This window comes from Alligator sinensis, unplaced genomic scaffold (genome assembly GCF_000455745.1).
Source record: "Alligator sinensis unplaced genomic scaffold, ASM45574v1 scaffold606_1, whole genome shotgun sequence".
NCBI lineage: Eukaryota > Metazoa > Chordata > Crocodylia > Alligatoridae > Alligator > Alligator sinensis.
In genome coordinates, this window is record NW_005842472.1 from 774,772 (window position 1) to 798,414 (window position 23,643).

Here is a 23,643-nt window from a genome sequence, read left to right on the forward strand (position 1 = left end):
CTAAGACCTTCCCCATGATAGAGGTCAGGCTGATAGGCCTATAGTTTGCTGGATCCACTTTCCTCCCTTTCTTGAAGATAAACACCACATTGGCCGTCTTCCAATCATCGGGCACTTCACCAGAGTGCCAGGAGCTATTGTAGATCCGTGCCAGGGGCTGAGCTATGATGCTTGCCAGCTCCTTGAGTACCCTTGGGTGTAAACCATCAGGGCCGGCTGACTTGAAGGTGTCCAGCCTATCAAGGTGTTCCTTCACGAGGTCAGCTTCGATGAAGGGTAAGAAATCTCCCTCACCCGGGCCTCCCTGACCCACAGTGGACAGGGGCGTCCCATGGGACTGGTGAAAAACTGATGCAAAGTACCCTTTTAGCAAGTTTGCTTTTTCATGGGCATTGGTTGTCAGTTGTCCCATCTCATTTAGCAGGGGTCCAATGTCTCCCTTGCTTTTCCTCTGGGTCCCCACTATCTAAAAAAGGACTTTTTTTTTATCCTTGATATTTGTAGCTAGCTGGAGTTCCATCGCAGCTTTGGCTTTCCTGGTTTGCTCTCTGCAGGTCTGCACCAGAGCAGAGTATTCCTCCTTGGTGGTGGTTCCCCTCCCCTTTGGGTTGTGGCCCTCTAGGGCCTCACTGGCAAACCTCCTTAGATTGTCAAAATCAGCTTTCCTGAAGTCAAGGATTTCTGTATTACTGACTGACTTGCCAGCTTTATGGCAGATGGCGAAGGTGATCAGCTTGTGGTCACTGTCACCCAGCTTTCCTTCAATCATTAGGTAGCTGATTAGGTCATCTCCAGTTGCCAGTATGAAGTCGAGCAGCGCTTTACCTCTTGTTCGCCCGTAGACTTCCTGCATCATCCACGCGTGAGAGAGAGCTTTGCAACTGCTTGGATTTGGGTGAGCGCTCCTCCCATGAGATGTCTGGGTAGTTAAAGTCTTCCATGACAGCCATGCACCGGGAGCATGTGGCCTCAGCCAATTCCCTGGCAAACTCCTGGTCAAGGTCTTGACCCTGGGTAGGGAGTCTATAGTAGACTCCCACCGTAGTATTCCCTGTGCCATGTTCCCCATGGATTTTAACCCAAAGGGTCTCAAGTCATCCACTGTGGGTGCCAATGTCGGCTTGCAGGGACGCTTGCTTTTCTTGACATAGAGAGCTACACCCCCGCCCCTTTTGTCCACTCTATCTCTCCTGTACAGGGTATAGCCATCTGTGCCTGTGGCCTTGGAGTCCCACCAGGTCTGTTATCCCTATGACATCATAGTTATTTGTGTTTAGCAGGAGGACCAATTTCTCCTGTTTATTCCCCAAGCTCCTGGCAGTTGTGTATAGGCACTCAAGGGTCCCCTTGGGGGCCCTTGCCTTGCCTACAGATTGTTCCAGGCCTGGGGCAGGGGTGGGTTCCCTTAAATGCCTTGGCCTACTGGCTTTGCAAGGGTTGTTCAGTGGGCCAGCAGTGGCAGTAGTCCCCCCATCCCCCAGGAGGCTTAGTTTGGCTGACGTGCTCCACCAGGCTTTAGTCTGGCTGAGAAGAGCCTCCTCCCCAGTGGAGAGAGGTGGAGGCTGTCCCTTCCCAGCAGCTCACTGCCTCTCTCACCAAAGAGCAGACTGTGGTCATGGAAGCCAAAGCCTTCCCGATGACACCAGTGCCACAGTCTTTGGTTCACTACCTGGATCCTCCTCTCCCTCCTCAGCCCAAATCCCGAGACAGGGAGGATTGAAGAAAACACCACTTGTGCCCCCAGATACTTAAGCCCCACTCCCAAATCCCTGTAGCACCTCAGGACCTGGCTGGGTGTGCTCCGAGCCATGTCATTGGTGCCTACATGGATAAGGAGCATGGGATTGTGGTCAGTGGGCTGGAGGAGTGTAGGGATCTTGTCCACAATGTCTCGGATGCGGGCTCCCAAGAAGCAGCAAACTTCCCAGGCTAAGGAGCTGGGGCAGCAGATTACTCCCTCAGTCCCTCTCAGGATGGAGTCTCCCACAACAAACACTTTGCATTTTGTCTTGGGGAGAGTGGGGGCGGTAGCTACAGTAGCGCCTGTGTTGCCTGCAGGAGCTGGCAACTTAGCAGGCTCTGCTGGGACTGCAAGAGGTTCGTACCTGTTGCAAACCTCCAGTGGAGCGGTGGCCTTGGTGCGTCGGGCCTTGGGGCCCTTGACCACCTTGGTCCAACCCCTTGGCTGGACAGAATGGGAGGTCCCCAAGTCCTCCTTTGTCCTGGAGGGAGACTGTGGTCTACCCTCTGCCTCCCGGGGGAGAAGGGCCTGGCAGTAGGAGTCAATCTCCTCCTTTCAGTCCCTGATGGTGCTCAGTCTCTGGACTGCAGCCTGGAGCTCCTCCAGCTGGTGCGCCAGAGACCCCAGTAGGGAGCAGGCCTCACAAGGGGAGGTGGCCATGCTCCTAGGCCCGAGAGTCTGAAAAAGTGACTGGCAGCCCCCCGCAGCCAAGAGCCAGAGGCTTCGTAATTTAATTATATATAATTAAGTAATTAAAATTCTTTAAATGTGTGTACACGTTAATTGGTGAGTAGGTTTACAGGTAAATAAGTTTTATGAAGTTGCTATGATTTGAGATGTATTTGAGATACAGAATCTTGAAAATGTCTCTTGAGACTACTACTAATTGCCTTCAGTTTGTAAAGTCTTGTGAATATCATGACACGTGAAACTATGAAAAACAGTATCCAATATAAATAAAAGAACTGCTGACTTACGACCTCTATTAAAAAAAAATATGTATTTGGATGATATACTTGGGGACCTTATCAGAGCTCTATAAACCTGAAAAATCTGCTTGTTTCTTGTTTCTAGACTACAGCTAGCTTTATGCTGTTGAATGAAAGACTTACTATTTTGATCTCTGATCTCTGAAAGAATAATTTCAACAAATGAAGGAAAAATACACAAACGCAACTGTAGATACAATCAAAGTTATCTGGTAGAAATATCTCACAGACAAATGAAACAGAATCTTTCTGTGTAGTTGTATTATGCTGCACTTGTCATAATTTTAAGTGCTTTACAAGTAACAATTGCCACAATGGATGATGGATTGTGTTCTGACTGCAAGATGGAAATAATAATTTTCTTTTAATCTTAAAGCATTTAAAGATCTTATTGAGCTTTTAGGCAACCTCAGTGCCCATTGGCAATAGCAGAGCAGGCTGCATGTCATCTCCCCTTTATGGGTGATTTGCCATGAGAATGTTATGGTATTCTGATTTTCTCTGTTTAAAAATCACAAATTATCCAGAAAAAAAAAGCAAATTCTCCCATGAAAACCCCCCAAATCCACATTTTCCCATGATTAAAATGAAACACCACTATATATGCACATGCACCCCTCTCGCCACATTACCTGTCCGCCATCCCCCTCCCCTCCCCCGCATGGCCTGGGTCTCATCTCCCTACCCCTACCCAACATGTGGTCTGGTCCCCTCCTTGCCCCCATAGACCTATCTGGAGGCAGTTGCTCTCCACTGCTGTTTGGCTGCTATGTGCATGTGCATGCATGCACATGCATGTGGTGCCCCCTGCCTGCTAGTCCACTTCCTGCTCCCTGCAGCCCTGATCAGCCCCTTGCAGGCTGTAACTCTGCCAGCCTGCAAGGGGAACCCATGATTTCCCGTGTTTTTTCCCTTTAAAGGGGAAATCCAAGATTTTCTCCTTTAGCAGAGAAAAATGTGGATTTTCTCTTTTAAAGGAGAAAAAATGCATTTTTCTGCATTTTCCACAGCAAATAGAAAACCCAGATCCCTACTGATAACCCAGTGGGAAGCCATGCTAGAATAAAAGCAAAACGAACAAAAATGTAGTTACATATTGATAAGATGAGAATTGTGATGGTCTCGCTGAGACAAAGGCCCAAGCCTAACAGAAGAGAGTGATGGCATAGAAGAGTGTTATCTGGCTAGTATCATATCCAGTTGCCTTTCACTTCACAGCCCAGAGGACCAAATGTATCTATTTACAGACTTGGTCAGCTTGAGGCACAAGTCCTTAACAAGGTTCAGAATCATCCCTGGAGCCATAGGAAGATACTGTAAATACTCTGCCACAGTACCCCTGCTGAAATGAGTAGTGTCGCTGAAATCAATGGGCTTGTTACCAGTGAAGGCAAAATACCATTCCACAATGAAAAATATCAGTAGTTTGCTAATCTAAATTTTGTCTGCTTTTGCAAAATATATAACAAAAATAATATTTTCTTTCTAATGGATGTTTTCTATTTGTGTTTTACAGGAGTCCACTTACCATCACATTCAAGAAATAATGCAGCAGCTGTTACGCTCCGTGAACAAGACTGTTATTACAATGGGACGAGACGACCCTTTAATTGTGAGTAATGTTTTTAAAGGTCTTCACCATGCCTCAGAGACTCTAGGTTGCACTTAGGCCTGCTTTCTTATGTTTTTCTATGAATACTGTATTTGCGACAGTCCTTGTTTTTGGTCTCTCTTTTCAGCTGGATATGCAATTTTTGAATGAAGAAGCTGAATTAAGGTTTTTTTTTTGTTTATTTTCTTCTTTCTTTTTATGGTTTTTTTCATATTTTACAATTAGCTTGGGTGTGTACCTGAATACCGCTAGAAGGATTTGGGTTTTTGCTACTGTTGTACTTTTAATCTTTTGCCTTGAAGCCAGTTGCTGTATTCATCCATATTAAAGGAAGACCGCTTCAACTCTTTTGACTCTGTTCTGAAAGTACACAGTTAAAATGAAACTACCTGTTTAAAGTGAAATTATCAGTTGCTTGAGCAGATTGTAGACCCAATTTAATCTACAAGCACAGTTTTCTTCAGGTTAGTTTTGGAGCAATCTTATTTTCCAGAATATTAGGACTTTATAGAATAACTGCCTTTTCTGGCTTGGTTTCTGTTAAAAAAAGATGAAGAGTTCCAGTTCCTCCAGTATAGTACCTGTCTGGTGAACTGCACTTGGACATGCCCACAATGGCTAGGAATATTAGTGAGGAGGTGATATTGTTCTCATGTAGTCCAGGAAATATGTGAAAGGCAAGAATTCTTGTGGGTGGTATCTTTAGTGGACCAATGCCATGGTTGGGAGAGACATAGGCAAGCTTTTGGGTGTCACAATACTCTTCCTCTGGCCTCCCTGAGGAGGGAGCTTTCCAGAGAGGTCTGAGGAAAGGTTGCCTTTGTCTGTCATAACCATGCTATTGGTTCAGTAAAAGATATAACCTGCAAGAGTTCTTGCCTCTGGGGATATTTATCTCATTGCAGGAGGCACTGGACTCCATGCCTGGGGTCAGACTTGGTGACTCTAGGCAAGTGCTAGATCCATATTACGATTCAGTGGCAGACTGCAACTTTTTCTTATTTAAGTATTTGTCTTGTGAGAAGTCCCATTGAATTAAATAGGGCTGGTCTTGAGGGTGTATATTAAGTAAAAGTTTCAGAAGTTGGCCCTTAGTTTGTACATTAGTTGTACGTAACTTAGATTGATCTCCAGCCTCCTAAATATTTACATTCTTCTGCAAAGTAATGAACAGCACTTAATACAGATGTCACTCATAGAGGTATGCAATATTTGGGCTCCAAGGTGTGCAGTATCCTCCTGTTTATTTCCAGGTGAAATTAGGGGTATCTTTTTTTTTTTTTTTAAGTATCTGGGTCCAAGCTACTAGAGAGAGCCCCTCTTTATTTTTAGCCTCATAATGACTGAATTTTGCAAAGGTAAACTTTTCTAACAGTAATTTGATTCAAACATTTTGAGACTTCCTATAGATACAATAGGAGTCTGCAATCTCCAGAAATTACTTCTTCATTAATCCATTAAAATCTAGATTTTTCCCTTCTAAAAGCAGAAGGTAGGTGTCCTCTCCGTATTCAGCCCATTACATCGTGAGTGTAAGACTACAAGGAAGCAATCACAAATTGTTTGTGGTTCACGGTGAATTTTGGTCAGTCAGTGTTGGGTATTGTTTGAACTTTTTTTGTAACATGTCACCAAGCCTTTGGGATTGAGCACATTTCATTGATAAAATAATAAACCTATAATTATTGATGAAATGGTTTGAGTATGACGACTGCTTCCTTGCTTTACTCCTTTATAAAAATTGCATACAAATCCAGATAGCCACATATTTCCAAGTTTTTTGTTTTTGTTTGGATTTGTTTTGTTTCAGTTGCACAAAAGGGATGTTTTAAACCAGAAGATGAGGTTGCTTGGCAGATCCTTACAGGCAGCTTATCTCTAGCATACGGGCAGCATGGGAGGAAGCACCCTGATGCTTGTTTTTAAGATCTACCAGGTATTGTGATGTGTTTATTAGAAGTGGGACTTAACCTTTCAGTACGAAATGGGAGGCTGTGAAAGGCTTTGAGTGTGAGGACAAGCCGTTTATGTTGAATATGAGGGAGAAGAGGGAGGCAGTGTGAGTGTTATGTAACAGACCACGTGTGTAGGTATGCACAGTTGCAGGGGCACCACTATTCATATTGTAATGAAAATTGCAATTAAATGGTTTTATGTGAATTTTTAGGAAATTCAGTCATTTCTAGTGGCTGGTTATGGTGATTATAAAAAATGTACCTCAGAGAGAGAGAATTTTAGAAAAAAAGGACAAAACATTTAAAAAGCTCTTAGTTCAGCTCTTTCTGAAAATATGTGTAACAAGAAATTAATGTCACATAAAGAACTGCAGCAGGAACTTGAAGGGCATGCACATGTGTACGATTGTATGTAATTTTAAAGAAATGACATATTGCTTTCAGAGAGAGAGTTTGGTAACTGTACACAGCTATAGGTACTTTATCAGGCTGTGGATACACATACGTTTAGATCTATTTCTCATGGGGAATGTTTCAAAAAGGCAGCAGCTGTTTACTTTTAATTGCTATATATGGACAAGCCAGGAGCACTATAAATGTAGCAAAACTAACCCTTGATGAATCTACAAATTTTGAGTGGTTTTACTACATTTGAAACAGTTAGAATATAACAGCTGCTGCCATTTTGAAAAGATTCCAAATATACATGTGTCCTTACCCTCAGATAATGCTCAAATATTAGAATTCTCTGAAGGAGGAGCAATTAAAATCAAAGATTAGACAATGCTAATTATTTTTAGTACTCTGTCAGCTAACATGGTCAATGAAACCTTTGCCTTGGCAAAGAATGCAGGATTTGGTTCAGGAATATTGTGGTATAATTTAAATACATGGAAAATAGTTAGTGCAATGTTCAAAAATTGCCCATCACTATTGTGATCCTTGCTATGATAGACTTATACATCCTACAAGAAGGGAGAAACAAAACTGACTAGAAACAGCCACTGTCTCCTGCCTATATCCATGTTTACTGAAATACAAAAAGTAAACCACATGTGGAAAATGGAGACTTTTTTTTCATTGGGATCCAGCCCACCAGGGATGAGTTTGACCCTTTGATTTAATTTTAAAGGGGATGATAGCAACAGTTCAATTTATTTTTAAATTCTGTTTTTTCACTTGAATAAAATGACATTTTCTTTCTAAGACTTTTAAGTGCTCAAATAGCTTGCAGTGTGCATGCAGAGATGATGAATAGCTCACTGTTTAGCTCACAATCAGATTTTTCTTTAAATAACTTTGTTTCTTTTCTGGTCTAACACCTGGGAAAAGGTGAGTCAGATACTGCATACTTACAGTTCTCATTCTTTGAATTAAAGCAAACAGCTAGCCAGCCCTCGTGGCACTTCAGCCCGTATAGCCATGTGTTCCAAAGAACATTTTTAGTGGAAACAGAGAGAAGAGATTCCTTTTGCCTGCTTCCCAAAGCAGGCACAAACCAAGGATAAACCAAGATATCTAACATTATTTGTTTCGTGGAAGAGCAGTGGGATAATTTCAGAAAACTGCTTTTTCTTTTTTTTGGCAATGTTTTGTGAGTGTCATAAATAACTTTAGCTTAAAAACTGGACAGACACAAAAAGATTATAAAAATAATCTTAAATTTATGATTGAAAACTATCCAGAAACTTGACACTTTTGTTCAATAAAAGTCCTTTCCTGGAAAACTGTGTTAATAATGCACCTTGTTCACCCAGTGAAATGTAACACAATGAAAAGCAGGCATTAACTCAGTTTGAGTCATCAGACTTGCATCATTCTATAGACAAAATAGACAAAAGCAATAGGCCGGTAGCCATGGACACAAAGGATGGACAAAAATAAACACATGAAGTATGTAAATAGTATTGTGCTATTTAACCTGAGAACACTGAACTGCTCAATGTGAAAAGCAAAACTTTGGGTCTTTAATCCTAACACACCTTATATTTTAAAACACGTTTGTTGAAAGAGGGGCAGGAAAGCTGAACAAGTTCATTTTTCTATTACTTGGTGAATAGCTTAGTTGTCTGTATATGTTTTGAAGACTAGGCTACCCAACCTATATCTTTTTTTAACAAAAGCAATTATGTAAGCAAAAATATTTTAGTTTTAGCTGTTCAAATCTTTTCTGCCTTTATCATTTGCTTGCTTTGGCCTTCTGTAAGTCTCTTAACCACTGTGTTAATAATTGCTTTTTATAATGTTATACTTTTTATCTTTATAAATTGCTCTGAGATAAATGAATGAGAGTATAAAGTATTATTAAACTCGTCTGTAAGCTACATAATGATGGCTTTCCCAAGTCACTTTTTCATTGCTTTTAGCAAATAAGGATATGGCAGCCTGAGGATATCTTTTATGTCACTGATTTTTGTCATACACCACTTAACATTTGGACTGTTGTACCATTCAGTTTCAACTAGGCAGTTTCAACCTGGATAGTTCAAATCCTGTAAGTTGAAGTCAGAAGGTTCAAATATTTTCTGGACATCATATGTTAGTTGTATTGGAACATGAATGCTTTGAATCTCCCTACTTGCTGTTATGAATCCATAATATATAGTAATGAACTCCTCTACAGATCTTATTATGGATATCCAATTTACCTTGATAACATTTAGAAATGATAGCAGGAGAGTACAAGTCGATATAAACTTTGGTTCTTTCATCCACTTTTATTTGGCTAGGTTTTTAAATAACTTGCATTCAATAAGGGGAGAGGTTGGGGCGTGGGGGGAAGAAAAAGCATAATCTGCTCTGATCCTGATGCATTACAAAGCTAGCTGCCTTGTTTACCTTCAGCATTTTATTCCCGTCTGTCTCTGAAATGTATCCTTGGTTAGGAGTACTCCATTTTCTTGTTGTCATAATTGGTTAATATGCTCTTGAATCTGCTCTCTCAGTTGAGGAAAAACTCAGTATCAGGAGTTTGAAACATTAACTTAACCAGAATCTCTGATTTCTAGAGGCAATTTCTGATGCAGCTTATACAATTCATCACATTATAGAGCTCAAACATATTTGACATGTTTTGGCTATTTCTTAGTTATTTCTACAGCTACTTTGATGTACAGGTATAATTTATGCACTCCACAAGAAGTCTCATAGTTTATCTTCTCCCCTCACCCCCCACCATGTGAAAATAAGGTAATAGTTATACCACAGAGCTATCAGCCAGCTCCTGTTTCCAAGTACACTGAAGACATAAGTGGAAATATTATTATAAATTTATTTCCAGTATCTGACCTAACTAAAAATTTAGCAAAATTTCTTACCACAAAAGAGAATTCATCATATTACAGTTAGTGTATTACATTAACAGTTCAACTAAAAGAAAGTCAAATCATTTGCCAACAGAAAAATGGAAATAGAATAAATTTTACTTACAAGTTATCTCAAACTATTTTACAAACCCTTGCTTTGATTCTAGAACTCTTCATAAGGGCACTTCCATTTTCTCCAAGAGAGAAGTTGTTCTTTATTACTCGTATTTATATTACTGAAGTACTGGAAAGCCATGGCTATGGACCAAGATACCCTTGTGTTTGGTGCAGTACAATACAGAACTCATAGAAGACCCCTGTATAGGAGACATTGTGATCTAAGCTGGAAGTGATTTTAAATGACTGTGGATCCAAGACTAAAATTGTAGAATAGATTCTATTTCTGATACAATAGAGGTGAAAAGTTGTTGGAAGTTGTATTAATCAACTTACGTGCACCATATGTGTCTTAGTCAAATCTTCTATACTGACAGACAGCTTCTTATTCTTTATATGACTGCTGGTTCTGCTGAAGTAAGCTTGATTTTGTTCTGCCATAAGTGACTTACAAAACTGTGAGGAGAATCTTTGGTAAGATGCTGATTCCCAGGGCAGAAAGCACAGCTTGGTTTTCATATTTATGTTAAATACAAACTTGAATGGATTTGATATGAACATACTTATTGTGGAAAAAATTGCTATGAGACAGCATTAATAGGGAATCCTATAGCATCAGTCATGGGAGCTACCTTCTATGTTGACCATAGAATTGTGAGACCATGCTATCCATGAATTTATCATGAGAAAGACAGCAATTTAAGAAAACTTGACAAATATAGAAAAAATATTTATCTTCTCTTTCCATTAATTCCTTTGAATGTAAGCAATAACTCTCCAAATAATCACATAACAAAAGCACATAACATAAGCATAACCTAAACACATAACTTTCTAGAAAATTGTTATCCCAATCTCTATAATGCTTGTACACATTCGGAGTGTAGCTCCAGGCCTGGGAAAACCTAGCTGCTTACCCCAGCCCCAGGACTATGCTGTTCCAACCCCCCATCCCCGGCTCCCTTATTAGGCTATATTTAGCGCCTTCAATCCCCGCCTCCCCTGAAGACCCACTAGGCCCACCTGATCCTGCTGATTCCCCTTGCTCCCTACAGATCCACTGCTTCCCACAATCCCACCTGCCCTTCCTCTACACTGAGTTTCTTATACTGGCTCCCTGCACAGCTCCCAGGGTCAGTGAATGGTTGCACACACTGCTCCTGACAGCAATGAATACCTGCATGCACCCATTCTCAGTCTAGGTATAGGCCATTTCAAGTAAACTGCCTACCTCTAGACTGGGCACAGTGACCTCTTGTTCACACCCGGAGATACCACATTGCTATGTTGAAGAATTAAGATGAGAGCAACCATTTGCAATATTAGAATAACAATAGTATGATATATTTAGGTGAAAAAAAATGAAATGGCAAAAAGGTGCAATTTTTATGCTCAGTTCCCAATCCATAATTGAAATAGTATTCATTTGTTTAGGGACGCTAATGACTGCAAACCCAGTCCTGCAAATCCAATTCCTCTTCCTCTCAAAAACAATATTTTAATTTTTCAACCCTCAAAATGTTTCTTATTAAGACTCACAAAACCTAAGAAAATATGTCAGTTTATTGCAAAAGATAATATCCTTGTAAAACAATTTCTAGAAATTTACAAAACATTACATTTGACTAGTACATTTCATTAAAGAAAGTGTTCTCTATTTGAGCTAGCATAATTATCAAGTGTTGTGACTGTCAGTAGAGCTATACTTTTTTCAGTTACAGAAAAAATAGCTACATCAATATTTTAATATATCTTAGAAGATTCAATTTTTTATTTGTAAAGTTTCTCTTTTAAAAAATTAAAGAGACTCTTTCCATAAAACAAAGTATTGTAGTAGAGTATTTCATGTTCTGTATAGTATTCTACAAAGGATTTAATGTATTTCTCATGTAAGTCTCTCTCTCTCTCTCTCTCATAGCAGCCTGTTATATTTTCCTTACTTGTATTGTGAAACAGGATTGTTTCCTTAAAGAGAATGTAAGTGTGTGTATTTAAAACCCTTATTGGGTTCTAGTTTGTAACACTATCCAGCAGTGCCTTAGTTTTATCTTTGTCTATATATTCCTATTATTAGTCCAACCATACAACCAAGCAGGGTGTATCTTGTGTTTTCAGGACTTCCTTTTCCTGTTTGATGCATTGCAATGAAAAACCATGCATCTCATCACCTTGTAGTTTACATTCTACAATTAGCATGTGGTATTTTAACTAGGTAGTATATTTAGTTTTTAATCAAAATATACATATTTCTCTTGAAGTCTGAACTAAATAGAAAAGTATACAGACATGCTTTTATTTCCCTTTACAACCCCTTTTCTATAACTTCAGATGTAAATCTAGATATAGCTGGTGAATTTCAAGTCTTTCCTTTTTAATGTAAGTGAAATGTATGTAATAAATGGAAGTAGCTGAATATAAATTTTACAGGAAATTGTAACATGATATAATATGCTGAAACTTGTGTACAGTAACTCTACTCATGTAATACTGTACAATTGTATTGCATGAAATCATGCTTGCTAAACTTTTTGGCTTAAGAAAAAGTTTAGTTTTGAATTATGCTTGTTTTCTTACATGTATAGTTATGCTATTTCTTTCCTCTTTTACTGTAAGTTGTATTAATAAATGCCACAGCCTGGAGCAGAAGTTAATCAATTAGTAGCACCAGTTCTCACACTTGCATCTCTAGGTGCAAATGCGCTATTTGGTTTTAGAATCGGTGTTTCTTAGGAATGGGCTGGATGCATCCTTGTAATAAAAATGGTCAAGTGGCTGCTCATGACTCAGCTGATTGTTTACACCATGCATAAGGGTAAAGGAAGTGGAGGTTTTTTAAAGAGTGGCTCTAGTTTGGGCTTGAGGATTCCTTTAGGTAGGGAACAACCAGGCCCAGAGACGATTTTGAGTGAAGATTCATTGCATTGATATAAATTTATGTGGTAGTAAAGCCATAACTCTGCAACACGGTGAGTTTGGACTATAGAGTAGACACACCACATAATTGTAGATGAAGAAAATATATGTGTATCCTCCTTCAGCTGTAATTATGCCAGGCTGCAAGGAGCCACCTGACTAGCTAAGAAATTCTACATTCAATCTTGTATTGTTGGAGCAAAATTTTGCCTTGTGCAGAAGTCTTATTGCTTCACTTACGTTACAGGTTAAGGTGCCCCTTGAATCCAAGGGAGGTCAGTGGGTGTTGGATCCAAGAAAGACATAGGCCTTTGAGTGGACCCTTTGGCTAGGGTTGATTTTCCTCCTATGAAATTAGTTTATTACTGATAGTGCTCATTTTTGATGTATCCGAGAAAACTCTGTTGGGTATGATGAACCAAAATGAAGCAAAGTACTGAGACTTCTTTCTGGTTTCCCTTTTTGAATAAACGTGTCTAAGCTGAACTACTTTGAATCTATGGTCACATTTATGAAATATGTAAAACAAATTATTTTAAAGCTTTTCTCCTCTGAATATCACATTTTTTATATTGGGTGTTAAAAATCTGATAAATCTTAAGCCACTCGATGGGCTTAGTTAGCACCATCACTTTTTTTATTTTATTCATGGAAGTACCCTACCACAAAGGACATTGTTTTCAAAAAATACTTTAATAGAAGAAAAACTGTAGCACATATGACCTTTCTGTATCTCTGCTATACACAGTTTGCATGTGTAGGTATATATATGTAAGTAGAGGGGGTATTTGTGTGACATATGGTAATGTGCTTTAACATACTAAGGGTCAACACTGACTCCAAATTCTTAGGAAAGAGATTTTTGTAGATGGTAGAATTTTACTACTAGAATTTAAAATAATGTTTTTCCTCCAAAAAGTGTCAAGTAAATGGTGTTGTGGATTCATTGCTCCCAGTGACTTGCATAACTAATAGGATTAAATGATTGTAAAGGCTTTTTTTACTTACCAATCCCGCTGACTTTCCTAGGCTCCAAGTCATATTACATACTGCTATTTACTATGCTGCTCTGAATAAAGACCAGCTACAGCTAAACAAGCCACATTTTATGCATGTCATTGGTGATATCTGTTATCTTTTGGCCTTTAGTGTGCTCATACAAATATAATTGATTATCTCTGTTTAATTGGAATTTAGTGAATGATTTTTCTGATGTACAGAAAGGATTAGAAGCAAGCTAGCTGTCTTCCCTAACATGAAACAGCTCATAAGAACAAGAATTAAAATATTCTTGTACCCAAGGAATAAATCTAATAGACAAGGAAATGCTGTTTTAACAAACTATACTTAATTCTCAGAGGAGGACTGCACTGAATACTATTATATAGTGATTTTTCAGAGCTTTAAGACTTGGTTATTAATTTTTCTGTAGAGATTTTTCCATTTATAAATTCTGATCATCTTGCATACTAAATGCTTTTCTTGAGTGCATAAAAATACCCTTTAAATATCTACTGTTGATCGGTTGCCACAGCTATTTAACATATGGATAAATTAACCTTCAGTTCACTTACCTGCATTGATATTAGAGCATCATTGTTTACTGCTGCTTTCACACCACCTGAGCCTCTGACTATATTTTGGGTCAAAGAGACTTGTCTTGAGGCATTCTAATATGCTGTGAAAAACTTGAGATGTGTATTTAGTACAAACAAAGATAGGATTGCTTTATGAAAGATCTCTCGGGAAGGCTATTAATAAATATGCAAAACTGCATTTTAAATAATTGTTAGTTTCTAGATCAAACCAACAAAAACAAGGAATAGTGTCCAGTCCCAAATCTTTTTTGTTTGAAGTCTTGTACAAAGGCAATAAAAATAACTCACTTGAAAGATGAAATAATTTTGTAATAACTTTACCAATGATGAGAACCTATGTTCTAGAAAACTTTTGTCCTACTGAACTCGTGTATCTTTGAAGGCTCGACCAGGAAATGATTATAACCAGTGTTTCTTGTAACTAAGCCAGAGATGGCTATTTTTAGTGCGACTTCCTTAACTTTTACTGCCTTTGCTTTTATCAGTTTAAATCACATCTCCAACATTATTTGCAGGTAGAAAATTTGTATTTACAAAAACTTATGAAAATGTCTTTTGAAACTAATGAAAAAGATTACATCCCCTTTTAGAAAATAGTCTGTTCATATACTTTTATTCACTGAACATATTAAATAAGCAAAATTTATTCTAAGCTTTTCTTTCAATATTAATTGTTATTAAATGTTTAGTTCCCAGCTTTATTTCTCACTAATACACTTTTAAAGCTACTGTCAAACCTCTACATACATTTTTTTTATGCCTCCTGAAATGTAGTTTCAGAGTTGTGTATGTCAGCCGTATGATATTCAAATCCACCAGAAGCATTTCTTTTTCACCTTTTTTGTTTTTCTTCTTAATTCCTGTTTCTCAGGAATTGGATGGTCTGTTGGTAATTTTGGGGGAGGAGCTGTGGTAGGACTTTGCTCTACCTGATCCAGTTTTTTCAAAACCTGATGAAATCTGCCTTCTTGTTGCCTGAAGTCATATTCTACACTATGGAAAACATGCAGAAAAGAAGTTAGTAAATGTACAATTACTAATTATAATAAAGATAGAAATATTGAAAACCTTTTTTGTATTTAACTAAAAAGAATATTTGGTCATTGAAATGGACAGTTTGTATTAGGGAAGTTGACTCAAATGCAAGAAATCATAGTCTATGATGTCTTGAGAAGAGTCCTATCCTCCATCCTTTACTCAAAGAAGACATCTTTACTTACGTGAAGGAAGGATTCTGAGATTGGGCCCAATCAGTTTTTGGCAGGACTATAGTAAATGCACAGATGGGAACATCTATAAAACACTAACCCTGAACCAGTGCTTAATACCATTAGACAACATTTTAATTAATTCCAGTGACAGTTCATATATATGCTTCCTTGTCACATGATGTAAACAAATATAAGTTAAGGCAAACTTGCTTATCTATCAACAGGTAGATACATTTTGTTTGTGTTTTTTAATATTATGTTTATATAATCTGTATATAATGTATATGTTTAAATAACATTGTTTTTCTGGTTACAGTATTAGAAAATCTTGGTAATGAAAATGTGACCTATACCATACGTTTTAGTTATGCTCAGTTTAGTGTAATCCACATGTTTTGCAGGATGAAGAAGCTTCTATTGATGATTCCTTTTTATTACAAAGTAAAATGATCTGTCACATAAAGGACTGTACTCCATTGTTAGTAAATGAATTGTTTTTTTCTTTAATAGGCAGTAAATCCTTAATCTTGCATCAAAGGATGCTGTTCTATTAGGCTACTTCAGCCTACTTTGTTGCTCGAGAGAGATGTCAAGAGTTGACATGCATGCATTAATAATAAACAGATTAACTATAAAATGCAACTACTTGCAGTTACTATATTTATTTATTTGAATAAATAATTTCTGAGTTGGCAGAGCCATGGATTAAAATATTTTGACTACAAAATATTTTTCAAAATAATTGGAATAATTTCATTTTGTTTCCATTATAAGTCCTAACACTCTGTCAATGCTCCCTTGCAGTAGGCATTTATTGAATCAAATGATAACTGTTCCTGCCATAATATAAAATCAAAACACAACAAATTCAGGCAGATAAAATTAAGAGGCAAGAAGTAACAGTAACAATAGTGAAAGTTGTTTCTATAAATTTGTGGTGCCTTTTCTTCCCATTATTCATTTGCTTGCCATTAGGCATATAAGTGCAAACCTGTTCAATGCTGCTTGAGTCCCTGAAAAACAGTACTGCAGAAGAAGGGTGGGTCATCCTCCTCCTCATTGCTTTTTATGACTTACGCCTTCAATTTACCTTTAAGTCTTATTACAAGAATACATGAGTCAACTGCATTTCAGGGACTCTTAGCAGGCTGTAACAGGATCATACTTAGATGCTTATTATATGTATATATGGAACAGGTTATGGCCTTCCAGATTTTAGACCACATGTGTTGTTTAACAGGTTTTATTTTGTAGAAATACAAATAGTGATTCCAGTGGTGTCCTCTTTTCTTTGTTTCCTGATGAGCATAAAGATCCTAAAGATGGTAAAAAGGGTTTGCAATTTTCTGCTCTTTCACATAATTATCTCTGTGACTATTAACAGCTGCAGTGCACAGATTAACAGATTGAGGGCAAGATTACCCACGCTACTACACTTGTTTGCTCTTTTAATAAGTGTACTTTGCATACATACTTTGTAGCAACTAAACCTCTTAAAGCATAGAGTTAAACATCAAATGAGAAAATATGTAAATCTTGGTGCTTCAGTAGCTCCCTCTTCTACATAGCAATAAAGCCATTTATCATTTGTTTTTAGGTATTCTAATTGTAAATAATAGGTTTGGGAAATACGTTGCACTACATATTCAAAATTACTTCAAAAAAAAGTGTAGGATTTTCCAACCTCTTGTTACAGTGACAACCTGTATAGCATGTAAGAGCAGCTATTTAGGCACCAAGATTTACATCTTTCCTCATTTGATTTGTAGCTCCCATTTGATGTTTTCCTCAGCTTGTTGCTCTGAATATCATCTTGAATTGATCCATACTGTCAGTCCTGGCATTTAGTTCTCTAAATAATAGGCTCTAAATAAATTGTTTCCTTGAACTGTGGCCAGCTTGCAAATGTAAGAGCCTCATTAGACAATCCGGTAGAGGCATGATGGGATCTGATGGACAATCCACACAGTTGTGTCTCCTGCCATGCCACAGGCACATGGCAGAAGGCGTGGCTGTGGATTCCAGTATAAGATCCAATCACTCCTTATTGCTGGTGCAGGGAGAGTTTAGGTTTATGATCTCAGGCTCTCCCTGTGCTGGCAAGTGGCAAACTCCCGTGCCTGGGAGTCCTGCAACTAATGAGGCTCATGGCCTTGACAGTGCCCTACAAGTTGCCACATCTGGGAGTGCTGCAGCTGATGAGGCTTGCAACTGTGGCGGTGCCCCATGTATTGCCATTGCTGTGACCCCTGTCAGCCATGGGACTCACAGCTATAGCGCATAGTGCACTGTTGCAGCTGGCCATGCATTCAGTTAATTGCTGGATAAGAATGAGCCACGAAGTTATTGTACATTTTTTGTGGAATAACTCTGTGGCTTCTTCCTTGTTTTATTACACCATTAGTTGATTAATCATGTGGCTGGGTTACAACTTAAGACATGATTAACTGGTTAACCATGTCTTAAGTATAACATGTAGTTGGGGACTGAAGTACAATATACTAATCTGTTTCAAGCTTTTTTTTCCCCACACTACTCCTGATAATGCTAACTGAAGCTAACTGTGCACATTGTTAGTGGAATATACCTGGCTATGTTTTCAGAAAGCATAATCTGCTGAGTTAGTTTCTGATCATTTAAGTATGCCAATTTCTATTAGCTAATTATTGTAGCTTTTTGTTTAAATAGTATAAATTACTTCTAAGGACCCAGGATAGCCTTGGGTCAGAGCAGGCTGCAGGTAGCTGACTTTCAACTTGCTAGTGGAAGAGGAGCCTGGAATCATGATCCTAGGTTCTCCCTGCACTGGCAAATAGAAAGGGTATGATTGAGATCTGATTCTTGATCATAGAATTGTGCCTCCTGATATGCATGTGTGGCTTGACACCAGGTATAGTTGTTGAGATCAGATCCCATTGAGCCTTTAAATGAATGAGTCCCAGGGTCTTGGTGACCTGAAAGCTAAAGAGAAGAAGAAACAGCTGCCTTAAGTATGAACTGTGAAAGATGATAGATCAGATAATTAAATCTTACAAAAATTCTGATGTTAGAAAGAGACAATCTAATAAGAGGTGAATCCTATATAAACTTTTGAAATCTTCACAGGCATGGTTAACTAGTTGATTTTTTAAAAAGCACCTATATAAAGTTGATGTGCCAGGAAACATGGAGATTGTGATAGAAAGCTATTTTAACTTGCAATTACTGGAGGATTAGCTTGCCATCTCTTCAGGAAAAGAAACAAAGGAGCAAATATATATTTTATTTAACTTCAGAAGACAAAACCAATTAATCTAAAGCAGTGGTCTCCAACCTTTAAGTAGGAGATCACCTTTTGGCATTTAAAAGCAACCTAAGATCTACTGTGCCTCACTGCCACCCCTCCTCCCCTTCCCTCCCCCCAGGCCAGCAGGTAAGTCTGTGGGGAGGGAAGGGGGAGCAGATCAAGGCAGAGGAAGAAAAAAATATTTGGGGGCACACCTCCACGGCAGGTAAGTCCAACTTGGCCGGGGCTCCACTCAACTTACCCCTGCTGCTGCCTCTGCGGCACTTTCCCTCACCGCAGGGGCCTTAATCTAGCCCCCGCCCCTTCCCTACCCCATGGACTGACCTGCTGGCCTGGTGTGCATGCATGTATGCATGCACACGGGCACTCAGCCCTCTACCCCAGCCTTGGATTGACTCCAAGAGACTCTGAGATCTACCAGTGGATCGAGATCCACTGGTTGGTGACCACTGATCTAAAGTGTGAATGTATAATTTGGGCTGTACTTCAGGAAACCAAATAAATGTTACTGTTACCATTCAGTGCTTCAGTCACAAATCATTGAGAATTTCTCTTATTTTAAGGTAATTCATAATCTGGATGTTGCAAAATAAAGTGCAAAAATTGATGTTTGTACAGTATCAGAAAACTTTGTACAGTGGCTCAAGATGCCAAAATTACGATTTGCAGAATCATTAACTGAGAAGCAGTTAACAAACTGATAACTTTCCACATGAATATTTTTCTGTAGTCTGTAGTATATTTTGGTTCATCTGGTTTTCTGCTGATCTGACTAACACTCATTCACCTATGCCAAATAAGAATAACTTCTTCAAGAAATAGAAAATACTGCTAAGTCCACTTCAAGATTTGTTGCAAACGTTGGTGTTTTATATAAGCAATAAAAGACGGCACTGTGAGTGTAGGACTTTTATCACTAAATCAGGCATAGTCATCATTAACATTCATAATTTGCCATTGGAGTTTTGTTTTATAAGGTCTGTTTTAAATTAGCACAAATACATCTGCTCTGTTTCAAACTTCTTAGTCCACTAAACTGTAGAGTGATTTGAGTGAGGAAGATAGCATTATGTTCCCAAAGCTCTGAAGGACAGATCATTTTGTTTCTGCATAACATGCCAAAACAAAGCATTGCAGCACATGGTAAATTTTTATATGCTTATTCCTCTTCTATCTCGCCAAGTTTAAACATGAATTAATTAACAGTACTGACATTTTAAATGTAATTAGACTGTACAGTTCAGAATAGTAGCAGAATTGACCACTCTTAATTATTCACGCCATGTGACATTGCTTTGTCGACTTGTCACTTGGTTCCAATTCTGAAGATTCTTCCCAAAGATAAGGGCTAGACACTTTTTTAAATGAAAGCTTAAATTTTGGAACATGGGTTTAAGGTCAAAGATGCTACCAAGCCTCATGGCCCTATATTTGTCTGCTTTTGGCTTCCTTGACCAAATGATCATTTATAGCTGCATTGACTAGGGGCAGAATTCGGCAGAAGTCCAGAGCAGAGCTTGAATTGCAGTTAATGGCTCTTTAGCAATATATTTTAACTTCTGTGTTGTCATAACCTTCAGAATACAGGGTAGTTGCCTGAAAAAAAAAGTGCCAGTTTCCCAAATCATGACACGTCAGTGCATTTAAGTCCTTGCTCAGGAATAAGATTGACACTGAATATAAAATGTATTGCTTCTGTTACATGAAATTGTACCAATTAAGACAGTTTTCCAAAATAATAGGAATAAATATGTCTGAAAAAGGTAGCATTCTCCTGTTAAGTACTGACTGTAAAATATAATAAAGAAATATTATGTATAAACCCAATATTCATTACATTAAATACGCTTATTACGGTCTCCTATTTCAAGTTACCTCAGAAAAGGCCCGAAGCCAATATCATCTGATTTCCTGAGTTTGGGGCTTACTTTAAATGAAAAAGATGTGTTCAATTAATTGAAATCAGTTATTTTCCTCTGTATGAAATCTAGACTGTTTTCAGGTTATATTAAGTGGAAGAGGCATTTGCATAAGTTATGCAATTTTCCTGACCCAAAACAAAAGTTAAAAAAAACCCCAAACTTGCTGGTAAACCTAACCAACCATATTCAAATTTTCCCCACCATGCCATAACTGTTAAATTATATTAAAATACTGCTGCTGGTAAAGGAAGGGTTTTTCATATAAGGGCCAGAATCTGTTAGTGGAGATGTCTGTCACTAATCCTATATAAACTTTTGCACATACTTAATGTATGTATATAAGAAGTTTCTCTGAGATGGGGACTTCTCTGTTCACAATGGGTACTTGCAGGTGTTAAAATTAGATTGACCTAACCAGGGTTGATCTAAGTGCCCAACTGTGCAGGCATCTTAGAGGGTTTGAACTGTCCAAAAAATGGTGCACCCAATCTAAGTCAGTTCACCTGCTGAGGTGCACTAACTTAAAATAAGGTTGGGTTAACTACTTTAGGAAAGCATTCAGAATGCCTGTACCTGTTCACAGTGCAGCACCAGGACTGGAAAGCCCAGCCACTCATCCCAGCCCCAGGGCTGCACTTTTCCCACCTTGGCTGGCCCAGAGTGGGCTATTTTTAGCCCCTCAAACTTTCCCCTGACCAGGCAACCTCCTCCCTGAAGGCCTGCCAACCCCCTGATCCCTCCCATCTCTCCCCCCATCCCCAGTTACTTTCATCAGCTCCCCACATGACTCCTGGGAGCAATGAATGGCTGTTGGCAGCATTTCCAGTCTGTGTAGGTGATTTAAAGTAAGTTATGTGAACATAGACTGGGTGCAGTGAATGGCTGCATGCACCCAAAACATGTGCATAAGCCTTTGCAGGATCAGGTCCTTACTTCTCATGGACTATTCAAATTGATGAGATTGTGGATAAAGATTTTTTAATAGATGTTGAGCCCCACGACTTTCAATAAGGCTAAATAGGAGTCTGAGGTACTTCTTATCTAAACAATTCCAACCAAAAATGTGCATAGGATAAAAATGAAAATTGAAAGAATTATTATGAAAAAAACGATGAGGTGGGCGGAACCTAAATAATACCATTTAAAGAAAAACCTGGAACCTAACCTTAAGGGTAGGTACAGACAGCCAAAAAGACCAAGGCTAAGTCAATTCAATCTTTTCAGATTAGTCTAAACTGCATAGATTGTACTGAGAAGCAAGTGAACAGACATTCACTTTTGATTCTAGAAATGCAGCCACATGTCTGTAGTGGCCCAGTGTAGAAGCTGGGGGTGCCTAGAGCAAACCTTCCCTTCCTTGGCAGTGGCCAGAAGGGTAGAGGAAAGCTGGGAGAGTATCCCTCTGAGGCTTTTCTGCCCTCCCTGCTCAAACTGGGGTGGGGAGGTGTGGCCATGCCCCAGCAGGCCCGCTGAGTGCTAAAATACCCACCCTGCCCTCCATGGATCCCAGCTAGGATGTGCCGGGGAAGGGGGGATGTAGCCCCTGCCAAACTTTGCCCCTGTTCTCCCTGGAGTTGGGGGATAGTGACATAAGTCAGACCTGGTCCAAGTGGGCATGCTGAGACAGAGTGAAGGGGATGGGGTGTTTAAATCCCCTCCCCTGCCCACAAAGTACCTCAGCTGGGGCCTGCCGGGCAGGGGTGAAGTAGCCCCTGCCTGGCTTTTCCTTTTTTGTCATTCCAGCGGCTGGCACACTGAGGTGGTGGTGAGGGAGGTGGCTTAAACACTCTCTCCCACCCACATGGGACCCCACCTGGGATCTGCCTAACAGAGGCACAGCAGCCCCTGCCTGACTTTTTCCCACTTGCTGCTCCAGTGACTGGTATGCTGAGGTAGAGGGGAGGGATGGGGGGTTAAATTCTCTCCCCTGCCCGCATGGGACCCCAATTGAGTTTCCTACCCCTGCCCCCTTTACAGGCAGCCAGAGCAGTGACAGTGCTTGGGCTACACAGCAGAGGGATGGGGCCAACCCTGCTCTGTGGGAGCAGACAGCACAGCCCAGGACTGCAAAGCATCCTGGGATGCTGGGGGGTGGTGATTTCATTTGAACCAGGAAGGGATCTGGGACAGAAATTCCATAATCCAGTTTAACCTAAATCAGTTAAGTCTGATATTACATGTAACCAGGTTTATCTTAAATCAGTTTTGACCATTTTGAAAGTGGTTTAAGTACCCTGAACTTCTTTTCTGTTACACATTTAAACTGGTTTCTGATCACTTCAACTGATTTATGTGCATCTTCTATCCTTAGCCTAAATGAATTACCTTGGCCCTGATGCATGGGCGACTGGTGCCAGCTTAGTCAGTGGGGGCATATGCCCCCTCAGTAACCAGTTAGCAACCGGGGGTGGGGGGGGGCCTCCATGGTCAATCTCACCGACCGGGAAGTGGCCATGGCACTCCCAGAACTGGCCGCAGCACTTCATCCGGTGCTCGCACTCTCTGGCCGGCACAGCCACCCTGCCTGTTGTCTAAACAGGGAGTGTGGCCTGTAAGCAGGTGCATGTACACCCCCCCATGCATTGCCACTGCCCTGATGACTTTTCATGTGTATTGCAAGTTTTTCTTATATGTGTATCTGGTTTTTTTCTGGTCTTTATTTCAGATTATAAACTTTTGGGGGAAGCAATGTTTTTTTCTGCTTTGTTTTTCCAAACTGAATAGCACAATCAAGCCTTGATGCTGACTCTGACCATAAGTCTGCAACCTAAATTCCCTTGCTATGGTTGGAGACCATTGCTTCCACCTCTGTCCCTTACGGTCACAGAGAAAAGCCCAGCCCCATCCTCTCCTTCAGGTATTTGAAGACTCTTTTTTGTTCCCACCTCAGTCTTCTCTTCTCCAGACTAAAAAACCTTAGTTACTTTAGCCTTTTGTCTTAAGTCTTGCTTCCCAGGCCCCTGATCATCAGTGTTGCTGTTTGCTGCACTCTTT

General features: G+C 39.5%; 2 protein-coding genes across 3 annotated transcripts in view; one reads left to right on the top strand and one right to left on the bottom strand.

Moving 5' to 3' along the window:
- The window catches only part of DOCK2 (dedicator of cytokinesis 2), a 514,326-nt gene that overhangs the window by 183,395 nt on the left and 307,288 nt on the right, over nt 1-23,643 (top strand). Inside the window, exon 27 of the mRNA XM_025212572.1 lies at nt 4,247-4,342. Coding sequence (XP_025068357.1) covers nt 4,247-4,342 — 96 coding nt within the window. The remainder of the gene's footprint in view (nt 1-4,246; nt 4,343-23,643) is intronic.
- INSYN2B (inhibitory synaptic factor family member 2B) overlaps nt 12,743-23,643 on the bottom strand; it is a 139,065-nt gene continuing 128,164 nt past the window's right edge. For both annotated transcript variants that reach the window (XM_025212575.1, XM_025212574.1), the window contains one exon: nt 12,743-15,223. In XM_025212575.1, coding sequence (XP_025068360.1) covers nt 15,037-15,223 — 187 coding nt within the window. In that variant the 3' untranslated portion in view covers nt 12,743-15,036. The remainder of the gene's footprint in view (nt 15,224-23,643) is intronic.